Here is an 11,275-nt window from a genome sequence, read left to right as displayed (position 1 = left end):
AAATCCCAACTCTCTTGTCTTTTGCTCTCGGTTTATGGCAGTATTTTTGCATTGACCATTTTATGTAACCATCCCCACTTGGTGCTGTGGTCCTCAATAAAACAATTACTCTTTCTTAATCTGGCTATCCCACTGGTACAGCTGTCATCTTTGCCCACCTCTGCCCAAGGGATGCAGAATTTAAAGGATTTTTGCAGCACCAATTTAGCCATCCACTGTCAGATCTGGTTGGACCACTTGAAACATTATTGATTCCTACCCTTATCTGCCAAAGCTGAGCACTGATCCAGGATAATTAAATCACCTTGCTCACATTCCAATAACAGGACAGGCTCAGCAGGAACAGTGGCAGCACAATGGTATACAGACAAGAAGGCATACCAGTGGGAATGCTCAACATTGGCTGCAACTCCCATGAAGTCTCAAGGCAGTAAAGTCAAGCACAAGCAAAAATACCTTGTAACATGGCAAAATAGAAACATGAAAATACAAGCGTCAGTAGACCATTCAATAATTTGAGCATGTTTTGCCATTCAATACAATCGTGGCTGAGCATCCAACTCAGTACCCTGTTCCCACTTTCTGATTACCACTAACACCCTCCCTCAGCTGATTAAATAGTACGAGCTGGGTGGGAGTGAAGTTGGAGCGCAGAGCAGGTCGGGAAGGTAAGTGATTGATATTTGAGTGGGTGTGTTCTAGACCCCAGGCCCTACAAAGTAGGGTCTCCCTCCCATCCTCCTCCTCTAACCTAACTTTAAAGTCCACAGGTAAGCTACTCAGTGTTCTTGTTTTGGAGACTAAGTGTAGAGTAATGGCAGCGCAGGCAGTGGAATGTTCCTCCTGCAGGATGTTTGAGGTAGGGGTGACCACCGATGCTCCTGCCAACTTCATCTGCAGGAAATGCAGTCAGATCCTGCTCCTCACAGAACGCATTAGGGAACTGGAGCTGGAGTTGGATGAACTGAAGATTATTCGAGAGGCTGAGAGGGTGATAGATAGAAGCTACAGGGACATAGTTACGCCAGAGAACAGAGGTAGCTGGGTAACAGTTAGAGGTGGGAAGGGGAGGAAGCAGGCAATGCAGGGATCCCCTGTGGTCGTTCCCCTCAACAATAAGTATACCGCTTTGGATACTGTTGGGGGCGGGGAAGGCCGAGCAGGGGTAAGCTGCAGTGACCAGGTCTCTGGCACGAGGTCCGGCTCTGAGGCTCAGAAGGGAAAGGGGGAGAGGAGGAGAGCGCTAGTTATAGGAGACTCTATAGTTAGAGGGATGGACAGGCAGTTCTGTGGACATGTGCGAGACTCTCGGATGGTTTGTTGCCTCCCGGGTGCCAGGGTCCGAGACGTCTCGGACCGTGTCTTCAGAATCCTTAAGGGGGAGGGTGTGCAGCCAGAAGTCGTGGTGCACATTGGCACCAACGACATAGGTAGGAAGAGGGGTGGGGAGGTCATTCAGGAGCTAAGGGAGTTAGGCTGGAAGCTAAAAGCTAGGACGGACAGAGTCGTCATCTCTGGGTTGTTGCCGGTGCCACGTGACAGTGAGGCAAGGAATAGGGAGAGAGTGCAGTTGAACACGTGGCTGCAAGGATGGTGTAGGAGGGAGGGCTTCAGGTATTTGGACAATTGGACTGCATTCTGGGGAAGGTACAAGCAGGACGGGTTGCACCTGAACCAGAAGGGCACCAATATCCTTGGAGGTAGGTTTGCTAGCAGTCTTCGGGAGGGGGGGGTATAAACTAATTTGGCTGGGGGATGGGATCCGGACTTGTAGTCCAGCAAGTAGGCTAGCTGTTTGTCAGGATGTCCAAGAATGTAGGGAGGCTGTGGAGAAGGTAGCACTGACAGGGAATACTTGCGGACACAGAGATGGGTTCAAGTGTGTATACTTCAACACAAGGAGTATCAGAAATAAGGTGGGTGAACTTAAGGCGTGGATCGGTACCTGGGATTACGATGTTGTGGCCATCACGGAAACGTGGATAGAAGAGGGACAGGAATGGTTGTTGGAGGTTCATGGTTACAGATGTTTCAGTAAGATTAGGGAGGGTGGTAAAAAAGGTGGGGGTGTGGCGTTGCAAATTAGAAATGGTATAACAGCTGCAGAAAGGCAGTTCAAGGGGGATCTGCCTTTGGAGGTAGTATGGGCTGAAGTCAGAGATAGGAAAGGAGCAGTCACCTTGTTGGGTGTTTACTATAGGCCCCCCAATAGCAGCAGAGATGTGGAGAAACAGATTGGGAAACAGATTTTGGAAAGGTGCAGAAGCCACAGGGTAGTAGTCATGGGCGATTTCAACTTCCCAAATCTTGATTGGAAGCTCTTTAGATCAAGTAGATTGGATGGGGCGGTGTTTGTGCAGTGTGTCCAGGAAGCTTTTCTAACTCAGTATGTAGATTGTCTGACCAGAGGGGAGGCCATATTGGATTTGGTACTTGGTAACGAACCGGGACAAGTGATGGGCTTGTTAGTGGGTGAACATTTTGGTGATGGTGACCACAATTCTATGACTTTCACCTTGGTTATGGAGAGAGATAGGTGCGTGCAACAGGGTAGGTTTTACAATTGGGGGAAGGGTAAATACGATGCTGTAAGACAGGATCTGAGAAGCATAAGTTGGGAGCATAGGCTGTCAGGGAAGGATGTCATGGAAATGTGGAACTTTTTCAAGGAACAGATACGACGTGTCCTTGATATGTATGTACCTGTCAGGCAGGAAAGAGATGGTCGTGTGAGGGAACCTTGGTCGACGAGGGAGGTTGAATGTCTTGTAAAGAGGAAGAAGGAGGCTTACATAAGGTTGGGGAAACAAGGTTCAGACAGAGCATTGGAGGGATACAGGATAGCCAGAAGGGAGCTGAAGAAAGGGATTAGGAGAGCTAAGAGAGGGCATGAAAACTCTTTGGCGGATAAGATCAAGGATAACCCCAAGACATTTTATGCGTATGTGAGAAACATGAGAATGACGAGAACAAGGGTAGGTCCGATCAAGGACAGTAGTGGGAGACTGTGTATTGAGTCAGAAGAGATAGCAGGTCTTGAATGAGTACTTTCTTCAGTATTTACAAACGAGAGGGACCGTATTGTTGAAGAGGAGACTGTGAAATGGACTGGTAAGCTAGAAGAGATATTTATTAGGAAGGAAGATGTGTTGGGCATTTTGAACAACTTGAGAATAGACAAGTCCCCCGGGCCTGACGGGATATATCCTAGGATTATGTGGGAAGCAAGAGAGGAAATTGCAGAGCCGTTGGCAATGATCTTTTCGTCTTCACTGTCAACGGGGGTGGTACCAGGGGACTGGAGAGTGGCGAATGTTGTGCCCCTGCTCAAAAAAGGGAATAGGGATAACCCCGGGAATTACAGGCCAGTTAGTTTTACTTCAGTGGTAGGCAAAGTATGGAAAGGGTACGGAGGGATAGGATTTATGAGTATCTGGAAAAACACTGCTTGATTAGGGACAGCCAGCATGGATTTGTGAAGGGTAGGTCTTGCCTTACAAGTCTTATTGAATTCTTTGAGGAGATGACCAAGCATGTGGATGAGGGTAGAGCAGTGGATGTAGTGTACATGGATTTTAGTAAGGCATTTGATAAGGTTCCCCATGGTAGGCTTATGCGGAAAGTCAGGAGGCATGGGATAGAGGGAAATTTGGCCAGTTGGATGGAAAACTGGCTAACCGGTTGAAGTCAGAGAGTGGTGGTTGATGGTAAATATTCAGCCTGGAGCCCAGTTACAAGTGGAGTTCTGCAGGGATCAGTTCTGGGTCCTCTGCGGTTTGTAATTTTTATTAATGACTTGGAAGAGGGAGTCGAAGGGTGGTCAGTAAATTTGCAGATGATACGAAGATTGGTGGAGTTGTGGATAGTGAGGAAGTCTGTTGTCGGCTGCAAAGAGACTTAGATATGATGCAGAGCTGGGCTGAGGAGTGGCAGATGGAGTTCAACCCTGTCAAGTGTGAGGTTGTCCATTTTGGAAGGACAAATAAGAATGCGGAATACAGGGTTAACGGTAGGGTTCTTAGTAAGGTGGAGGAGCAGAGGGATCTTGGGGTCTATGTTCATAGATCTTTGAAAGTTGCCACTCAGGTGGATAGAGCTTGTAAGAAGGCCTATGGTGTATTAGCGTTCATTAGCAGAAGGATTGAATTCAAGAGTCGTGAAGTGATGTTGCAGCTGTACAGGACCTTGGTTAGGCCCCATTTGGAGTACTGTGTGCAGTTCTGGTCGCCTCACTTTAGGAAAGATGTGGAAGCTTTGGAGAGGGTGCAGAGAAGATTTACCGGTATGTTGCCTGGAATGGAGAATAGGTCGTACGAGGATAGATTGAGAGTGCTAGGCCTTTTCTCATTGGAACGGCGAAGGATGAGGGGTGACTTGATAGAGGTTTATAAGATGATCAGAGCAATAGATAGAGTAGACAGTCAGAAACTTTTTCCCCGGGTACAACAGAGTGTTTCAAGGGGACATAAATTTAAGGTGAAGAGTAGAAGGTATAGGGGAGATGTCAGGGGTAGATTCTTTACCCAAAGAGTGGTGGGGGCATGGAATGTGCTGCCTGTGGGAGTGGCAGAGTCAGAATCATTGGTGACCTTTAAGCGACAATTGGATAGGTACATGGATGGGCACTTAAGCTAGGACAAATGTTCGGCACAACATCGTGGGCCGAAGGGCCTGTTCTGTGCTGTATTGTTCTATGTTCTATGTACTCGTCCATGTTGAACACCACTTGGTGGAATACTGAAGGCACAAGTGCGATGATGCTATTGCTTTAAGAGGTTATTCTGTTCTTTTTTTTTAAAAGGAAGGTTTAACGACTGGTGACAAATTATCTGTAAGAAAGTAAACAGCTCGCAAGGCCTTGGGTTGGTCTTGGATGGTATGCCAGGTGCAGCATCAGATCCACCAAATTGAAGAAACGACAACACAAAATGAATTGCCTGCCAAAAAGTAGAAGCAGCATGTTATTGACAGAACTAAGCAGTCCCTCGAGCAATTGCTCAAAGCCCTGCTGTAATGGGCAAAAGCAGTTCCAAACATAGCACTAAGCTCAATGATAGGGAAGCTCAGAATATCAAAGCAAAACACAAGGTTGAAGAATTTGTAATTATCTGGTCCAATGAAAGGTTATCAACCTGAAACTTAAATCAGATTTCCCCCAACAGGTACTTGTGATCTGCTGAACATTTCCTTCAATTTTTCTTTTAATTTCAGATTTCTTGTACGTGCAGCATACGTACCTTTCGAATCACCTTCTCCATGATAATAGTATGTCCGTTTATGTTCAGGCCAGTTTTGCCTTTGTTGTAAATGTTCTGTTATATCTAGGTAGGCTTCATCAAGACTCATTGGTATAAAATTGGGGTCATAATCCATCAGTATCTCTTGTACCTAGAACGAAAAATAGTTTTGAAAGTATTTTAAAGCTTACAGAGATTCTGATTACGAACTCAGCTACACCATAGTTACAATGAATAATATAGCACATTGTTTCATCAAATTTCAATAAATGTTTTATATTCCACATTTCATTTGGCAACCAACACCAAGTTACAAATTAGAAAAGAAGGATAGCCTGGGGAGTATTTTCATGACAAAAGTATTCCCTTGCATAAGGTAGTTACAAGAAAATTAAGAATCAATTTTGTGCCTTGTAACAGACCATTTCAATTAAATGATTAAGTTTCCTCCTGTACCTTTCTAATAGTTTAAGCAGCTGTCCTGAGGAGAGAGAGGTTGAGCTCCACTAATCCCTTTATAAGGGCAGTCAGTAGCCCTACCTATGTCCACAGTGCAGTGTTGTTAAAAAGCATACAGCAACAGCAGGAGAAATGCATGGTCAGTCTGATGGGAATGGCTTCCCAGTGTCCAGCAAGTTGCTTCTGCAATGACAAGCCTCTGCCACCAGAAGAAACCCACTCACTGTTTTTGTCATTCAAAATTAGAAAAGTTGAACTTTCCCACTGACAACTGCTGTGAAGCTGTCAGAGCATGGAACCCACACATAGCTAGAGAAATTGGCCAAAGATTACAGTTAATTATTTAATTATCCATCTCAGTTGGCTCCTGTGAGGCCGTTGCCTGGGAAAAGCAGTCAAAGATGTACCACATGGGCAAATCAGGCAGACACATTTTTGTGGCTGTTATGGAACAGTGGTAGTGTCCTTGCCACTGGGCCAGAAGACCTGTGTTCAATTCCCACCTATGCTGGAAATGTCTCACCACATGTTCGAACAGATGTGGCACAATTTTGTCTAATTTTGCTGTTTCTACTTGTCACCATGCCTCGAAGTGCCTGGCAAGATTCACCTCAATATGTGCACTACCATGTTGACACAACAAATGCAAAGTTAAGTTCATAAGTACATCATCACAGTGTAGAAAAAAGGTAGAGTGAAATATACTGTAATTCTGCATAGGAAGTATAGAAAAGGATGCTTGACTATACTGCACCGTTATACAGAAAGAAGCACACAAAAGGAGGAAATAGCAAACAATATTACAAAAGTATTGGTACTATAGTCAGTTACTTGCATTAAATTTCAATATTGGATTATAGCAACAGAATGAAGAACATAGAGAATGCTTAATAACTAGTACAAAATCTTTACCTACATGTAATCCAGAAGAAAAGATATTTTAGTTTATATTTATGGCACTCAAGGAAGATATTCTATATTATAAATTGAATTTGAAATGTAATGCTTTGGATGGATAACATAATAAATAGATTAATAAAAAACCATCATAGTAAGTCATGAATTCATTCTAGGATGGAGACGTCTTCCTGATTAAACAGGTCAAGAGGATTTATAAGTGATGTTCATGTTGAATTTGTTGAATTTTTAAAAGTTTCCAATTATATAGCTTGTTCCACCTGATAGTTATCATTATGGTTCCTAGACACAAGGCCAGGAACCTTGTGTATATATAAAGTTTATCTCTACATAAGTCCAATATATACTGGAATACACACAGTGACAAGAAGGTATAATACAATCATAGGTCCTTAGCCATTTCATATTTCAATATCTACTCTTTAAACACAAAGTAATAGGAATGGACTGTAAAGAATAGTGTTCGCAGCACCCAGAAACAAACATTTAAAGGCACGACTATTTAGAAATCAGAATTAGGACTCTTGTCCAATTTTTTGGGACTTCAAATATTTAGTCTGAATTTAAGTAGATCACTAACTAAAAACATGGAACTAAAAATCCTTTCCATAAGGTACACAATAAAATGTTTTCAGTCAAGATGGCAAACAGTATAACTTTCAAAACTAGCAAAAGCAAGAAGCTAAGTAAAATAAACCACAAACATGAAGTACCAATCTATGTGGAAATACCAATTGATATGAACTGACAGGAAATCACTTTCCGATAGAAAATAGTAGTTGTCTTTTCCCTAGGATGGGGAAATTTCAAGTCTAGAGGGCATATTTTTAATGTGAGAGGAGAGAGATTTAAAAAAAACATAAGGCAATTTTTTTTACACAGATTGGTTTGCGTGTGGAATGAACTTCCTAAGAAAGTGGCAAATGCGGGTACAGTTACAATATTTAGAAGACATTTGGATAGAGACATGAATAGGAAAGGTTTAAAGGGATATGGGCCAGGACCTGGCAGGTGGGACTAGTTTGCTTTGTGATTATGGTTGGCATGGACTGGTTGGACCGAAGGGTCTGTTTCCATGTTATATGACTATGACTCCACAACAGCCCAGAGCACTTCAAAGAGGTGAAATGAAAAATGAGCAGAGTGGGAGGTGTTAAAGAGAAGTCAGTAGCTTGGTCTTGACAGGGGTCTTAAAGAATGAGTAGTTCGTGAATAGGGACAGGAATTTAAAGAGGAAATTCCAAAACCCAGAGGCAGACATGACTGAAGAAACAGCCAAGAATAGTGAAATCGAGAAGGGAAAATGACCACAAAACTGGAGCCAGAGGGAGGAGATTCCTGGAGTGAAGGATTTATAGTGGTTGAGGAGGAGATGTAGTGCAGGAAGGCCATAAAGTGATGAGCGTTTTATATGTCATATTCAGATGACATTTTTTAAAAAAATTAAAATAAATTTCCAAACTTTTAAAATTTAGATTTATTCTTCTGATCGCTGTTAAAGTAACCGTTTCCACAAAACTATCTAAACTCACTTCCTGATTCTTGCTATTTTTCATGGGAAAAATCAGCTTTCAGACATTTTTTAAAAATCTCTTATTACCAGCTGGAAGAAGTATTATCCTCAACCACATCTCACCCTTTATCCTTCAAACTGTTATTTCATTACCATCCGCACTTTCCTCTCTAAAACTGTTGCCTTTTTCCCGAAAGCCATCTCAAATCAGCAAGGACTGGAGTGAGTGGCTCGCAGGGCCTCATACAAGATAGGAAACAGACAGAAGCATTTTAGTTGTGTTGAAGTTTAAAAAAGGTGGAGGATGGGAGCAGAGCAGAGAAACATCTTGAAAATTGATTTTGAAGCTGACAAAAGTTTGGATGAGTTTAGATCAGAGTGGTGCTGGAAAGGTACAGCAGGTCAGACTGTATCCAAGGAGCAGGAAAATCGACGATTTGGGCAGAAGCCCTTCATCAGGAATAGAGGCAGTAAGCCTCCAGGGTGGAGAGATAAATGGGGGGGGGTTGCTAGGGAGAAGGTAGCAAAGAGTACAATTGGTGAATGGGGGTGGGGATGGAGATGATAGGTCAGAAGGGAGGGTGGAGCAGAGAGGTGGAAAGGGAGATTGGCAGGTTAGTCAGGTCATGAGGACAGTACTGAGCTGGAAGGTGGGAACTGAGGTAAGGTTAGGGGGAGGGGAAATGAGGAAACTGGTGAAGTCCACATTGATGCCCTGTGGTGGAAGTGTTCCGAGGCAGAAGATGAGGTGTTCTTCCTTCAGGGGTCGGGTGGTGAGGCAGTGGCGGTGGAGGAGGACCTGTGTGTCCTCAGCAGAGTGGGAGGGGGAGTTGAAATGTTGGGCCACAGGGCGGTGGGGTTGATTGGTGCGGGTGTCCCAGAGATGTTCCCTAAAGCACTCTGCGAGGCGGCGTCCAGTCTCCCCAATGTAGAGAAAACCGCATCGGAACAGCGGATACAGTAAATGACATTGGTGGATGTGCAGGTAAAACTTTGCTGAATGTAAAAGGCTCCTTTAGGGCCTTGGATAGAAGTGAGGGAGGAGGTGTGGGCGCAGGTTTTGTAATTCCTGCAGTGGCAGGGGAGGTTGCCAGGAGGGGAGGGTGGTTTGTTAGGGGAGGCGTGGACCTAACCAAGTAGTCACAGAGGGAACGGTCTTTGCAGAAAACGGAAAGGGTTGGGGAGGGAAATATATCTCTGGTGGTGGGGTCCGTTTGGAGGTGGCGGAAACGTCGGTGGATGATATGGTTAATACGAAGGTTGGTAGGGTGGAAAGTGAGGACCGGGGGGTTCTGTCCTTGATACGGTTGGAGAGGTGGGGTTTGAGGGCGAAGGTGCGGGATGTGGATGAGATGCATTGGGAGGGCATCTTCAACCACGTGGGAAGGGAAATTGCGATCTCCAAAGAAGCAGGCCATCTGGTGTGTTCTGTGGTGGAACTGGTCCTTCTGGGAGCAGATATGGCGGAGGCGGAGGAATTGGGAATACAATTGCTCCATTGCTCCCGATGCGGTCTCCTCTACAATGGGAAGACTGGACACCTCCTCGCAGAGTGCTTCAAGGGACAGCTCCGGGATACCCGCACCAATCAACCCGACCGTCCCGTGGCTCAACATTTCACCCAAACAGAGTGATGATATTTTTTTAAGAAGTGAAGGGATAGTGCTTGCTTGTACTTAACAATGTTAGTAAGCATAGGACTCAGAAGTGAAGTCAGGCAGACAATAGCTTTGTGGGAATACAATCAAGATGAAAGCGAGCAGAAAACAGATTTTAAAAGTTTTTAAAATATTTACTTGCTTTCTCCATGTATTTTTAAATCTCTTTCTCCCCACAAAATCAACCTATAAAGTTGGTCAAAAATTGTAGTTTTTTTTTGGAAATTTGAAATTTGGCAGCTGACACTAAACTTGGAAAAACTGCAAACTAGGAGAGTATGGAACTCCAAAGGACATTAACAGGCTGGTGGAGTGGGCAGATAGATTACAGATGAGGTGCAATGCAAAGTGTGAAGTGATGCACTTTGGTCAGAAGAACACAGATCATGTGCATATATCATTGAAGCAAGCAGGAAAGACGGTGAGAGCAATTAATAAAGCATTCAATATGCTCAGCTTTAATAACATGAACGTAGAGTACTAGAGCAAAAAAGGTTATGCTGAATTTGAACATGACATTTATTAGACTCAGCTGGAATAATGTGCAACATTCTGGGAGGCACACCATAGGAAGGATGTGAAAGTATTGTAAAGACTGCAAAGACATTTACAAGAATGGTTCTAGGGCTGCAAAACTTCTGTTATGGAGATACATTGAAGGGATTGGGACTGTTCCCTTTGGAAAGGCGGTGGCTAAGAGGAGATCTAATAGACATTTTTGAAATCATGAAGGGGCTAGATAGAGTCGATAGGGAGAAACTGTTCCTGCTCATAACAGGACTAAGATTGAGAAGGCACAAATCTAAACTGATTTGTAAAAGAAGAATTTGTGATATGCGAAATGGTTTTTCATACAAGTTGTTCAGGTCTGGAATGCACTGCCTGGAAGTGTGGTATTGACAAGTTCAATTAAACCATTCAAAAAGGCATTAGAAGATTATTTCAAAAATAAATAACATGCAAGGATATGGGGAAAAGGTAAGGGAATAGCATTAAGTCATGAAACTAATCTGGAAAGCTAGTGCAATCATGATATACTGAATGGCCCCTGTCAGTGCCATAAAGCATTTGTGATTTTGTGGCTCTGTACTAGACAATATAAATATGATGGCGACAAAAGCAGGTCAAAGGCTCAAAATTAGAACATAGAACATAGAACAGTACAGCACAGAACAGGCCCTTCAGCCCACGATGTTGTGCCGACCACTGATCCTCATGTATGCACCCTCAAATTTCTGTGACCATATGCATGTTGAGGAGTGTCTTAAATGTTCCCAATGACCCTGCCTCCACAACTGCTGCTGGCAACGCATTCCATGCTCTCACAACTCTCTGTGTAAAGAACCCAGCTCTGACATCCCCTCTATACTTTCCTCCAACCAGCTTAAAACTATGACCCCTCGTGTCAGTCATTTCTGCCCTGGGAAATAGTCTCTGGCTATCGACTCTATCTATGCCTCTCACTATCTTGTATACCTCAATTAGGTCCC

The 11,275-nt window shown here is 43.8% G+C and overlaps 1 protein-coding gene across 1 annotated transcript in view; it reads right to left on the bottom strand.

Annotated features, from left to right (window-relative positions):
- polk (polymerase (DNA directed) kappa) overlaps positions 1 to 11,275 on the bottom strand; it is a 78,515-nt gene that overhangs the window by 24,844 nt on the left and 42,396 nt on the right. Inside the window, exon 6 of the mRNA XM_088000339.1 lies at positions 5,238 to 5,388. Within this exon, the coding sequence (XP_087856465.1) occupies positions 5,238 to 5,388 (151 nt within the window). The remainder of the gene's footprint in view (positions 1 to 5,237; positions 5,389 to 11,275) is intronic.

This window comes from Chiloscyllium plagiosum, unplaced genomic scaffold, assembly GCF_037043375.1.
Source record: "Chiloscyllium plagiosum isolate Xiang-an unplaced genomic scaffold, Cpla_swu_hap1 HiC_scaffold_2, whole genome shotgun sequence".
Classification (NCBI taxonomy): Eukaryota; Metazoa; Chordata; class Chondrichthyes; order Orectolobiformes; family Hemiscylliidae; genus Chiloscyllium; species Chiloscyllium plagiosum.
This window is presented reverse-complemented; position numbering and strand designations above follow the sequence as displayed.